This window comes from Coregonus lavaretus, assembly GCF_964263955.1.
Source record: "Coregonus lavaretus genome assembly, contig: HAP1_SCAFFOLD_421, whole genome shotgun sequence".
NCBI classification, from domain to species: domain Eukaryota; kingdom Metazoa; phylum Chordata; class Actinopteri; order Salmoniformes; family Salmonidae; genus Coregonus; species Coregonus lavaretus.
This window is the reverse complement of record NW_028158552.1, coordinates 98,992-112,458: the sequence shown is the minus strand read 5'-3', so window position 1 is coordinate 112,458 and position 13,467 is coordinate 98,992. Positions and strand designations below refer to the sequence as shown.

Sequence of the window (13,467 nt, the reverse complement as noted above, 5' to 3'; positions counted from 1 at the left end):
GGAGACTGGGAGGGAAGGGTTGGAGTTGGAGACTGGGAGGGAAGGGTTGGGGTTGGAGACTGGGAGAGAAGGGTTGGGGTTGGAGACTGGGAGGGAAGGGTTGGGGTTGGAGACTGGGAGGGAAAGGTTGGGGTTGGAGATTGGGAGGGAAGGGTTGGGGTTGGAGACTGAGAGGGAAGGGTTGGAGACTGAGAGGGAAGGGTTGGGGTTGGAGAATGGGAGGGAAGGGTTGGGGTTGGAGACTGGGAGGGAAGGGTTGGGGTTGGAGACTGGGAGGGAAGGGTTGGGGTTGGAGACTGAGGGGGAAGGGTTGGGGTTGGAAACTGAGAGGGAAGGGTTGGAGACAGAGGGAAGGGTTGGAGACTGAGAGGGAAGGGTTGGAGACTGAGAGGGAAGGGTTGGAGACTGAGAGGGAAGGGTTGGAGACTGGGAGGGAAGGGTTGGGGTTGGAGACTGAGAGGGAAGGGTTAGGGTTGGAGACTGGGAGGGAAGGGTTGGGGTTGGAGACTGAAAGGGAAGGGTTGGAGACAGAGGGAAGGGTTGGAGACTGAGAGGGAAGGGTTGGAGACTGAGAGGGAAGGGTTGGAGACTGAGAGGGAAGGGTTGGAGACTGGGAGGGAAGGGTTGGGGTTGGAGACTGAGAGGGAAGGGTTAGGGTTGGAGACTGGGAGGGAAGGGTTGGGGTTGGAGACTGGGAGGGAAGGGTTGGGGTTGGAGACTGGGAGGGAAGGGTTGAGAATGAGAGGGAAGGGTTAGAGTTGGAGACTGGGAGGGAAGGGTTTGGGTTGGAGACTGGGAGGGAAGGGTTGGGGTTGGAGACTGGGAGGGAAGGGTTGGATACTGGGAGGGAAGGGTTGGGGTCGGAGACTGGGAGGGAAGGGTTGGAGACTGGGAGGGAAGGGTTGGAGACTGGGAGGGAAGGGTTGGGGTTGGAGACTGGGAGGGAAGGGTTGGGGTTGGAGGCTGGGAGGGAAGGGTTGGGGTTGGAGACTGAGAGGGAAGGGTTGGGGTTGGAGACTGAGAGGGAAGGGTTGGGGTTGGAGACTGAGAGGGAAGGGTTGGGGTTGGAGACAGAGGGAAGGGTTGGGGTTGGAGACTGAGAGGGAAGGGTTGGAGACTGAGAGGGAAGGGTTGGGGTTGGAGACTGGGAGGGAAGGGTTGGAGACTGAGAGGGAAGGGTTGGAGACTGGGAGGGAAGGGTTGGGGTTGGAGACTGGGAGGGAAGGGTTGGAGACTGAGAGGGAAGGGTTGGAGACTGGGAGGGAAGGGTTGGAGACTGGGAGGGAAGGGTTGGGGTTGGAGACTGGGAGGGAAGGGTTGGGGTTGGAGACTGAGAGGGAAGGGTTGGGGTTGGAGATTGGGAGGGAAGGGTTGGAGACTGAGAGGGAAGGGTTGGGGTTGGAGAATGGGAGGGAAGGGTTGGGGTTGGAGACTGGGAGGGAAGGGTTGGGGTTGGAGACTGAAAGGGAAGGGTTGGAGACAGAGGGAAGGGTTGGAGACTGAGAGGGAAGGGTTGGAGACTGGGAGGGAAGGGTTGGAGACTGGGAGGGAAGGGTTGGGGTTGGAGACTGAGAGGGAAGAGTTGGGGTTGGAGACTGGGAGGGAAGGGTTGGGGTTGGAGACAGAGGGAAGGGTTGGGGTTGGAAACTGAGAGGGAAGGGTTGGGGTTGGAGACTGAAAGGGAAGGGTTGGAGACAGAGGGAAGGGTTGGAGACTGAGAGGGAAGGGTTGGAGACTGGGAGGGAAGGGTTGGGGTTGGAGACTGGGAGGGAAGGGTTGGGGTTGGAGACTGAGAGGGAAGAGTTGGGGTTGGATACTGGGAGGGAAGTGTTGGGGTTGGAGACTGGGAGGGAAGGGTTGGGGTTGGAGACTGGGAGGGAAGGGTTGGAGAATGAGAGGGAAGGGTTGGAGAATGAGAGGGAAGGGTTGGAGTTGGAGACTGGGAGGGAAGGGTTTGGGTTGGAGACTGGGAGGGAAGGGTTGGGGTTGGAGACTGGGAGGGAAGGGTTGGAGACTGGGAGGGAAGGGTTGGAGACTGGGAGGGAAGGGTTGGTGTTGGAGACTGGGAGGGAAGGGTTGGAGACTGGGAGGGTAGGGAAGGGTTGGAGACTGGGAGGGAAGGGTTGGAGACTGAGAGGGAAGGGTTGGAGACTGGGATGGAAGGGTTGGAGACTGGGAGGGAAGGGTTGGGGTTGGAGACTGGGAGGGAAAGGTTGGGGTTGGAGACTGGGAGGGAAAGGTTGGGGTTGGAGATTGGGAGGGAAGGGTTGGGGTTGGAGACTGAGAGGGAAGGGTTGGGGTTGGAGACTGAGAGGGAAGGGTTGGAGACTGAGAGGGAAGGGTTGGGGTTGGAGAATGGGAGGGAAGGGTTGGGGTTGGAGACTGGGAGGGAAGGGTTGGGGTTGGAGACTGAAAGGGAAGGGTTGGAGACAGAGGGAAGGGTTGGAGACTGAGAGGGAAGGGTTGGAGACTGGGAGGGAAGGGTTGGAGACTGGGAGGGAAGGGTTGGAGACTGGGAGGGAAGGGTTGGGGTTGGAGACTGGGAGGGAAGGGTTGGGGTTGGAGACTGAGAGGGAAGAGTTGGGGTTGGAGACTGGGAGGGAAGGGTTGGGGTTGGAGACTGAAAGGGAAGGGTTGGAGACAGAGGGAAGGGTTGGAGACTGGGAGGGAAGGGTTGGGGTTGGAGACTGGGAGGGAAGGGTTGGGGTTGGAGACTGAGAGGGAAGAGTTGGGGTTGGATACTGGGAGGGAAGGGTTGGGGTTGGAGACTGGGAGGGAAGGGTTGGGGTTGGAGACTGGGAGGGAAGGGTTGGAGAATGAGAGGGAAGGGTTGGAGAATGAGAGGGAAGGGTTGGAGTTGGAGACTGGGAGGGAAGGGTTTGGGTTGGAGACTGGGAGGGAAGGGTTGGAGACTGGGAGGGAAGGGTTGGTGTTGGAGACTTGTAGGGAAGGGTTGGAGACTGGGAGGGGAGGGAAGGGTTGGAGACTGGGAGGGAAGGGTTGGGGTTGGAGACTGGGAGGGAAGGGTTGGGGTTGGAGACTGGGAGGGAAGGGTTGGGGTTGGAGACTGAGAGGGAAGGGTTGGAGACTGACAGGGAAGGATTGGGGTTGGAGACTGAGAGGGAAGGGTTGGAGACTGAGAGGGAAGGGTTGGAGACTGGGAGGGAAGGGTTGGGGTTGGAGACTGGGAGGGAAAGGTTGGGGTTGGAGATTGGGAGGGAAAGGTTGGGGTTGGAGATTGGGAGGGAAAGGTTGGGGTTGGAGATTGGGAGGGAAGGGTTGGAGACTGAGAGGGAAGGGTTGGAGACTGGGAGGGAAGGGTTGGGGTTGGAGACTGGGAGGGAAGGGTTGGGGTTGGAGACTGAGAGGGAAGAGTTGGGGTTGGATACTGGGAGGGAAGGGTTGGGGTTGGAGAATGGGAGGGAAGGGTTGGGGTTGGAGACTGGGAGGGAAGGGTTGGGGTTGGAGACTGAGAGGGAAGGGTTGGGGTTGGAGACTGAGAGGGAAGGGTTGGAGACTGGGAGGGAAGGGTTGGGGTTGGAAACTGGGAGGGAAGGGTTGGGGTTGGAGACTGAGGGAAGAGTTGGGGTTGGAGACTGGGAGGGAAGGGTTGGGGTTGGAGACTGGGAGGGAAGGGTTGGGGCTGGAGACTGAGGGAAGGGTTGGGGTTGGAGACTGGGAGGGAAGGGTTCGAGAATGAGAGGGAAGGGTTGGGGTTGGAGACTGGGAGGGAAGGGTTTGGGTTGGAGACTGGGAGGCAAGGGTTGGGGTTGGAGACTGGGAGGGAAGGGTTGGAGACTGGGAGGGGAGGGAAGGGTTGGAGACTGGGAGGGGAGGGGAGGGAAGGGTTGGAGACTGGGAGGGAAGGGTTGGGGTTGGAGACTGGGAGGGAAGGGTTGGGTTTGGAGACTTGGAGGGACGGGTTGGGGTTGGAGACTGCGAGGGAAGGGTTTGAGAATGAGAGGGAAGGGTTGGGGTTGGAGACTGGGAGGGAAGGGTTGGGGTTGGAGACTGGGAGGGAAAGGTTTGGGTTGGAGACTGGGAGGGAAGGGTTGGGGTTGGAGATTGGGAGGGAAGGGTTGGAGACTGGGAGGGGCGGGAAGGGTTGGAGACTGGGAGGGGAGGGAAGGGTTGGAGACTGGGAGGGAAGGGTTGGGGTTGGAGACTGGGAGGGAAGGGTTGGGGTTGGAGACTGGGAGGGAAGGGTTGGGGTTGGAGACTGAGAGGGAAGGGTTGGGGTTGGAGACTGGGAGGGAAGGGTTGGGGTTGGAAACTGTGAGGGAAGGGTTGGGGTTGGAGACTGGGAGGGAAGGGTTGGGGTTGGAGACTGAGAGGGAAGGGTTGGGGTTGGAGACTGAGAGGGAAGGGTTGGGGTTGGAGACTGGGAGGGAAGGGTTGGGGTTGGAAACTGAGAGGGAAGGGTTGGGGTTGGAGACTGGGAGGGAAGGGTCTTTGGAAGGTAAATGGTAAATTGTCTCAGGGAAAAATCAATCAACTCTGGCGTCCCCCAGGGCAGTGTTCCAGGGCCTCTACTATTTCTACTGTACAATAATTAAGCAATAAGGTAATAAGGAATGAAAACCTGTGAATAATGCATGTCTAAGGGCTGTTTTTTGTGTTGGCTATTGTTGTCTGTTGATTCTCTCTACAGGAGCTTGAGCTGCAGGCCCGCCTCCACGGCCTCTCCACCCCCGCCTCCTCCTCCCAGGGCAGCTCCTCCTCACACCTAAGCCTATCACAGTCCCTGGACCCCAGCACGGGCGACGCCCTCTCCAGGACCCTCCTCTCCCTGAGTGGTGGCCCAGGCCTCCAGGCCGCCTCCCCCTCCTTCCTGTCTCCACCCCCCTCGGCCTCCCCGGTTGGTCTGATGACCATGGCCAGCCCCCTGGATCTGGACTCTCTGAGCTTCTCTGAGCTGGACGACCCGTCGTCCGCAGCCTTCCACGCCTCCCTGCTGCCGGACATGGGTCTGGGGGATATCCTGATGGACGATAGGGGGGTGGGGATGTCCTCTGTTGGGGGCAGAGACCCGCTGCTCTCCTCCGTCTCCCCAGGAGCCTCCAAGACATCTAGTCGCAGGAGCAGCTTCAGCATGGAGGAAGACCTGTGACTGGGCTCAGTCCCAAACCGACTCCTAGACCCTACACCCTAGACTAAACCCTACACCCTTAGAAACGTAATGTAGATCTGAGAGAATTGGAAAGGAGTAATCATGGCAAAACATTCCAGCCAGCAGAATCATACCAGAGTGCTTATATCAATCCTCCGTCCTTTCAGATTTACAGGAGTGCCTAGGGAGTCCATTTGGGATTCAGCAGGAGAGACAGAAGGCTCTAAACTAGGGAGTCCATTTGGGATTCAGCAGGAGAGACAGAAGGCTCTAAACTAGGGAGTCCATTTGGGATTCAGCAGGAGAGACAGAAGGCTCTAAACTAGGGAGTCCATTTGGGATTCAGCAGGAGAGACTGAAGGCTCTAAACTTTCCAGAGGACTGCAGACTGGCGGTGGGGCCTCCACACACCCTGCATGGCCCAGTCTTTCCATCCCAACAGTAGGGTTTACTGCCTATTGTCTTCTGGTTCTAGGAATCTTCCAACCCGGGATTTCTGAGAGAAAAAAACGTGGGTATTTGGAAAGTTAAAGGAATTTTGCAACCCTAGTCTTAGTTTAGACTAGAATGTCTAGAAATAATTCCTGACCCCTTATGGTGATGATGCAATCCATTTTTATCTCTATGCTTGTAATGGAATATAGAATACATCTATGGAGTTGAGCTGTTCTATAGCATTAAAAGGATAGATACACCTTACATAGATATTAACCTATTAGTATGTCTGGTTGTTATTGGCTAGTTCTGTGAATAGCAATGAGGATGGAGGTAGATATGTATAGGGGTAAGGGGACAGGGATACTGGAGTGATGGAGGTAGATATGTATAGGGGTAAGGGGACAGGGATACTGGAGTGATGGAGGTAGATATGTATAGGGGTAAGGGGACAGGGATACTGGAGTGATGGAGGTAGATATGTATAGGGCTAAGGGGACAGGGATACTGGAGTGATGGAGGTAGATATGTATAGGGGTAAGGGGACAGGGATACTGGAGTGATGGAGGTAGATATGTATAGGGCTAAGGGGACAGGGATACTGGAGTGATGGAGGTAGATATGTATAGGGGTAAGGGGACAGGGATACTGGAGTGATGGAGGTAGATATGTATAGGGCTAAGGGGACAGGGATACTGGAGTGATGGAGGTAGATATGTATAGGGGTAAGGGGACAGGGATACTGGAGTGATGGAGGTAGATATGTATAGGGGTCAGGGGACAGGGATACTGGAGTGATGGAGGTAGATATGTATAGGGGTAAGGGGACAGGGATACTGGAGTGATGGAGGTAGATATGTATAGGGGTAAGGGGACAGGGATACTGGAGTGATGGAGGTAGATATGTATAGGGGTAAGGTGACAGGGATACTGGAGTGATGGAGGTAGATATGTATAGGGGTAAGGGGACAGGGATACTGGAGTGATGGAGGTAGATATGTATGGGGTAAGGGGACAGGGATACTGGAGTGATGGAGGTAGATATGTATGGGGTAAGGGGACAGGGATACTGGAGTGACGGAGGTAGATATGTATGGGGTAAGGGGACAGGGATACTGGAGTGATGGAGGTAGATATGTCTAGGGGTAAGGGGACAGGGATACTGGAGTGATGGAGGTAGATATGTATAGGGGTAAGGGGACAGGGATACTGGAGTGATGGAGGTAGATATGTATAGGGGTAAGGGGACAGGGATACTGGAGTGATGGAGGTAGATATGTATAGGGGTAAGGGGACAGGGATACTGGAGTGATGGAGGTAGATATGTATAGGGCTAAGGGGACAGGGATACTGGAGTGATGGAGGTAGATATGTATAGGGGTAAGGGGACAGGGATACTGGAGTGATGGAGGTAGATATGTATAGGGGTAAGGGGACAGGGATACTGGAGTGATGGAGGTAGATATGTATAGGGGTAAGGGGACAGGGATACTGGAGTGATGGAGGTAGATATGTATGGGGTAAGGGGACAGGGATACTGGAGTGATGGAGGTAGATATGTATAGGGGTAAGGGGACAGGGATACTGGAGTGATGGAGGTAGATATGTATAGGGGTAAGGGGACAGGGATACTGGAGTGATGGAGGTAGATATGTATGGGGTAAGGGGACAGGGATACTGGAGTGATGGAGGTAGATATGTATAGGGGTAAGGGGACAGGGATACTGGAGTGATGGAGGTAGATATGTATAGGGGTAAGGTGACTAGGCAACAGGATATGAGATAAACAGAGTAACAGCAGCTTGTATGTGTGTGTGAGTGCGTGTGTATAGAGTCAGTTTAAGTATATGTGCATGTTATGTGTGAGTGAGCAGATGATGGAGTGAGTGAGTGTTGGAGTGACAGTGTGTGTGAGTGTGTAGGGCCCTGTGAGTGTGCATAGAGACAGTGCAAATACTGAAATAAAAGGTAAATAAAGATACAAGGTAAACTCAGTCTGTAGCCATTTTGTCAGCTATTCATCAGTCGTATTGCTTGTGGATAGAAGCCGTTCAGGAGCCTGTTGGTGTCAGACGTGATGCACCGGTACCTCTTACTGTGCGACAGCAGAGGAAATAGACTATGGCTTGGGTGGTTGGTGTCTTTGACAATTTCCCGGGCCTTCTCTTCACACCGCCTGGTATAGAGGTCCTGGATGGCACCAGTGATGGACTGGGCTGTCCGCACCACCCTCTGTAGCGCCATGCGATCGAGGGCGGTGCTATTGCCATACCAGGCGGTGATGCAGCCAGTCAATATGCTCTCAATCGTACAGCTGTAGAACTGTTTGAGGATTTGAGGGCCCCATGGCAAACTTTTTCAACCATTTTAAGTCTTTAGTGATTTAGACACAGAGGAACTTGAAGCTGTCTACCTACCCCACTGCTGCCCGGTCGATGTGGATGGGGGGGGTGCTTGCCCCCCCCGTTTCCTGATAGTCCACCATCAGCTCCTTGGTCTTGCTGACGTTGAGGGAGAGGTTGTTGCTCCGGCACCACACCGCCAGGTCACTGACCTCCTCCCTGTAGGCTGACTCATCGTTGAGGGAGAGGTTGTTGCTCCGGCACCACACCGCCAGGTCACTGACCTCCTCCCTATAGGCTGAGTCATCGTCGACCGGTGATCAGGCCTACCACCGTCGTGTCGTCAGCAAACTTGATGATGGGTGTTGGGAGTCGTGCATGGCCATGTCGTCGTGGGTGAACAGGGAGTACAGGAGGGGACTGAGCACACACCCCTGAGGGGCCCCCGTGTTGAGGGTCAGCGTGGCGGAGGTGATGTTGCCGACCCTCAGGGTCGTCCCGTCAGGAAGCCCAGGATCCAGTTGCAGAGGGAGGTGTTCAGACCCAGAGTCCTAAGCTTGGTGACGAGCTTGGAGGGGACAATGGTGTTGAACGCTGAGCTGTAGTCAATGAACAGCATTCTCACGTAGGGTGCCATTTATGACGATTAAAGTGCAGCACCTTTTATTGGTAAACATGTTGTATAATCTAGATGATCGTTGTGTGTTGGTATGCTATTAAAGTGTGTCAAGAGTCACTCAGGAAAACTAGGCTGAGCAGCCAGCTGTACAGGAGACGGAACAGTTACAATGCTGTGTTTGTAGGCACGTTGTTCTGTAGTCCTCAATAGCAAGACCGGTAAGAGTAGCTCTCAACTTGATCTACAAGGTTTTATCTCTGTGTTCCAGCCTCTCTGTATTCCAGCCTCTCTGTGTTCCAGCCTCTCTGTGTTCCAGCCTCTCTGTGCTCCTGCCTCTCTGTATTCCAGCCTCTCTGTGTTCCTGCCTCTCTGTGTTCCAGCCTCTCTGTGTTCCCTGCCTCTCTGTGTTCCAGCCTCTCTGTATTCCTGCCTCTCTGTATTCCTGCCTCTCTGTGTTCCAGCCTCTCTGTGTTCCAGCCTCTCTGTGTTCCTGCCTCTCTGTGTTCCAGCCTCTCTGTATTCCTGCCTCTCTGTGTTCCTGCCTCTCTGTATTCCTGCCTCTCTGTATTCCTGCCTCTCTGTGTTCCTGCCTCTCTGTGTTCCTGCCTCTCTGTGTTCCAGCCTCTCTGTGTTCCTGCCTCTCTGTATTCCTGCCTCTCTGTGTTCCTGCCTCTCTGTATTCCTGCCTCTCTGTGTTCCAGCCTCTCTGTGTTCCTGCCTGGGTCAAATTAGTTCAGGAATTCAGCAATTTAAAGAAAAACTCAGAACGTGATGAGATAGTTTTTTTTAATGAATGTATTAAAGCTGCAATATGTAACTTTTTGGGTGACCCGACCAAATTCACATAGAAATCTGAGTTATAGATCTGTCATACTCTTAAGAAGTGGTATATCTGTTCTATGTGAGCTATTTCTATGCTTCCCATTCTTAAGTTTCTGTTTTTGAGTCTTTTACATTGATTCATACCATGACAGATACTTCCTTCACATTGGTGATGTTTGTTTAGCCTATGTCCAACCTCATATGCTGCGTTTCACCCATAGAGATAGAGGACTCTAGCTAGATATAACCCTTAATAACACAGACACAAAGATGAGTCATCTATCTAACTCTATGGTTTCACCATGGGTTCGGTCTGGAGTCCAGGCTGATGTTTTATATATATATATGCCCACTGGCTGGATGACCACGCCGACTACTACATATCATGATGAATCATTTTTGTTTTTATTTGACCAAGATAACACTTTTAATTCACCTGTAATATATTTTTACTTGTAGCTGTACCTACCGGGATTTTAATTGATCTATTCCTTTCTGATTTCAGTACACTCATTCTCTTTCATGTATTCCAACTATGCACATGAGACATTCATGTTGGAAACAGTAGTGACTGTCTTTCTTTCTGTCCTTGCACAGAAAGACAGATTTAACAACCACATGCAGCCAAATGGTTACTGTGTCAAACTCATTTACTCTAGAAGGCTATTGACTGTTTGTACTCTTCTGTTTTGGTTCTAACTTTCGACTTCTGTGCATACTTTACTCTGTCATTTCTGACTTCTGTGCATACTTTACACTGTCATTTCTGACGTCTGTGCATACTTTACACTGTCATTTCTGACTTCTGTGCATACTTTACTCTGTCATTTCTGACTTCTGTGCATACTTTACTCTGTCATTTCTGACGTCTGTGCATACTTTACTCTGTCATTTCTGACTTCTGTGCATACTTTACTCTGTCATTTCTGACTTCTGTGCATACTTTACTCTGTCATTTCTGACGTCTGTGCATACTTTACTCTGTCATTTCTGACTTCTGTGCATACTTTACTCTGTCATTTCTGACTTCTGTGCATACTTTACACTGTCATTTCTGACGTCTGTGCATACTTTACTCTGTCATTTCTGACTTCTGTGCATACTTTACTCTGTCATTTATTTTCATAGAAAAGCAATATACCTATAGGTGGTCGAGTAGAATTTAGTAAAGTCACTTATCATTACAGCCCTGTAAGATACAGTATATGGATAAAGCATTAGGGAATGTTAGGAAATATGTTTTATAACTGCGGTTTAAGTTCTGTCATATGCATATTCAATCTGTATTGTGTTTAGTTTATGTATGTAAATATAAATAGTGTATAATAACTCGATATAGCATAATGTTCTGGAACAATACATTTATTTACAAATATTTTCTGTGTAATGTACACATTATATGCTATATATTATGTAAACATATTGCATATATTTGGCCTTAATTCGAAAAAAATGTTTTAATATATATATATACTTTTTATCATTTTCTCTTTTAAATATATGTGACTCTGTCACGTGTGTGAGTGCATGCTGCTCATTTCAACCAAGGGGATTCTTTGTCTGATAGCAAACTGCAGTACCAGTGAAAAGTTTGGACACACCTACTCATTCAAGGGTTTTTCTTTATTTTTACTATTTTCTACATTGTAGAATGATAGTGAAGACATCAAAACTATGAAATAACACATGGAATCATGTAGTAACCAGAAAAGTGTTAAACAGCCTGGAGGTGTGTAATGATGGACTGTTGTTTCTCTTTGCTTATTTGAGCTGTTCTTGCCATAATATGGACTTGGTCTTTTACCAAATAGGGCTATCTTCTGTATACCCCCACTACCTTGTCACAACACAACAGATTGGCTCAAACGCAGTAAGGAAAGAAATTCCACAAATTAACATTTTAAGAAGGCACACCTGTTAATTGAAATGCATTCCAGGTGACTACCTCATGAAGCTGGTTGAGAGAATGCCAAGAGTGTGCAAAGCTGTCATCAAGGCAAACGGTGGCTACTATGAAGCATCTCAAATATAAAATATATTTTGATTTGTTTAACGCTTTTATTAGTTTAACATGATTTATTTCACAGTTTTGATGTCTTCACTATTATTCTACAATGTAGAAAACAGTAAAAATAAAGAAAAACCCTGGAATGAGTAGGTGTGTCCAACCCCTTTGACTGGTACTATATATTAGACTATCTCTTCTGGTAGAGCAATGCAGTAGCCAATAGCCATTCAGCAATAGTCAGTTCCTGGTCACATGTCACTTTTACTGTTCAGTGACTGGCTAGCAGCTCAATACAGTCTTGCAGCTCTTTGTGAGGATATGACTGCATGGATACATCCCAAATATTGCCTTTTATAGTGCACTACTTGTAACCAGAGCCTTAAGCAATAAGGCAGTTCTTGACAAACCGGTGCGCCTGGCACCTACTACCATACCCCGTTCAAAGGCACTTAAATATTTTGTCTTGCCCATTCACCCTCTGAATGGCACACATACACAATCCATGTCTCAATTGTCTCAAAGCTTAAAAATCCTTCTTTAACCTGTCTCCCCCCCTTCATCTACACTGATTGAAGTGGTTTTAACAAGTGACATCAATAAGGGATCATAGCTTTCACCTGGTCAGTTAATGTCATGTAAAGAGCAGGTGTTCTTAATGTTTTGTATACTCAGTGTATGTAAAAGTGTCTAGGTTCAATGTCACTCAATCATGACAAGTATAATCAGTCTTACGGCTCCTCCATGTCAGGTATTTTGTGGTTTTCAAAACAAAACAAAAATCCAGTTAAAACGGTCTTTCTACATTTTGTTTTCTAAGTTATTTTATTTTACTCATTTCAGTTTGTCGATGTGATATGTTTGGTTGTAGGTGTACAGCAATAACTGGTTTTCCTGTGTCTGGTTACCTACCTGTCTGGTTACCTACCAGTCTGGTTACCTACCAGTCTGGTTACCTACCAGTCTGGTTACCTACCAGTCTGGTTACCTACCAGTCTGGTTACCTACCAGTCTGGTTACCTACCTGTCTGGTTACCTACCTGTCTGGTTACCTACCTGTCTGGTTACCTACCTGTCTGGTTACCTACCTGTCTGGTTACCTAGGTTACCTACCAGTCTGGTTACCTAGGTTACCTACCAGTCTGGTTACCTAGGTTACCTACCAGTCTGGTTACCTACCAGTCTGGTTACCTACCTGTCTGGTTACCTACCTGTCTGGTTACCTACCTGTCTAGTTACCTACCTGTCTGGTTACCTACCTGTCTGGTTACCTACCTGTCTGGTTACCTACCTGTCTGGTTACCTACCTGTCTGGTTACCTACCTGTCTGGTTACCTAGGTTACCTACCTGTCTAGTTACCTACCAGTCTGGTTACCTAGGTTACCTACCTGTCTGGTTACCTACCTGTCTGGTTACCTACCTGTCTGGTTACCTACCTGTCTGGTTACCTACCAGTATGGATGTAAAGTGTCAGGTTATGTGTATCAAATAACACAAACCCTCCCCCCACTGTTGATGATTGGTCTTCAACCCTCCACCCTCTGTTGATGATTGGTCTTCAACCCTCCACCCACTGTTGATGATTGGTCTTCATCAGAACACACACCATCAAATCAGGATACACAAGTCACTCTCTGTAGAAATGGGATCATGAAAGGGATTTTTGTACCAGTTGTTTTACTCAACTACATCATTGTTATATTGCATGTAGTCTAAGTTATATATTGTTTTCTTTAAACTCTTAGAAAAAATAAGAAACATACTAATGACTGTTCATCGTTTCATTTTTAATAATCTTTGTTAAATAATGATGACATTTTTTTATATAAAAACCCAAACAGCTGTTTCTGTGTGTTTAGTTCCCCTCAGCACATTTGACCCCTTATTCTCTCTGTACTGCACTACTCTGGTCAGATAGGGCTCTGGTCAAAGGTAGTGCACTACAGATGTCGGATCCTAATCTGACCCATTTCGTCGCAGGAAGAAAATAATCCTGCAGCAGGAGGATTTAAATAAATATTTTAAATGTATAACTGCCGCCCAGGGGGCAGCTAGAAGCGGTGTTTTGTAGGCTATACAATGCAGTACCATACCTAGGAGGTTATGATTTGGAGAAGGCTCTGCAAACCAAAC

At 49.8% G+C, this 13,467-nt stretch overlaps 1 protein-coding gene across 3 annotated transcripts in view; it reads left to right on the top strand.

Annotated features, from left to right (window-relative positions):
- LOC311123854 (transcription factor E3-like) overlaps positions 1–10,703 on the top strand; it is a 41,712-nt gene extending 31,009 nt beyond the window's left edge. For all 3 annotated transcript variants that reach the window (XM_084198076.1, XM_084198075.1, XM_084198077.1), the window contains exon 10: positions 4,652–10,703. In XM_084198076.1, the coding sequence (XP_084054202.1) occupies positions 4,652–5,110 (459 nt within the window). In that variant the 3' untranslated portion in view covers positions 5,111–10,703. The remainder of the gene's footprint in view (positions 1–4,651) is intronic.
- The last annotated feature ends 2,764 nt before the right edge of the window (positions 10,704–13,467 follow it).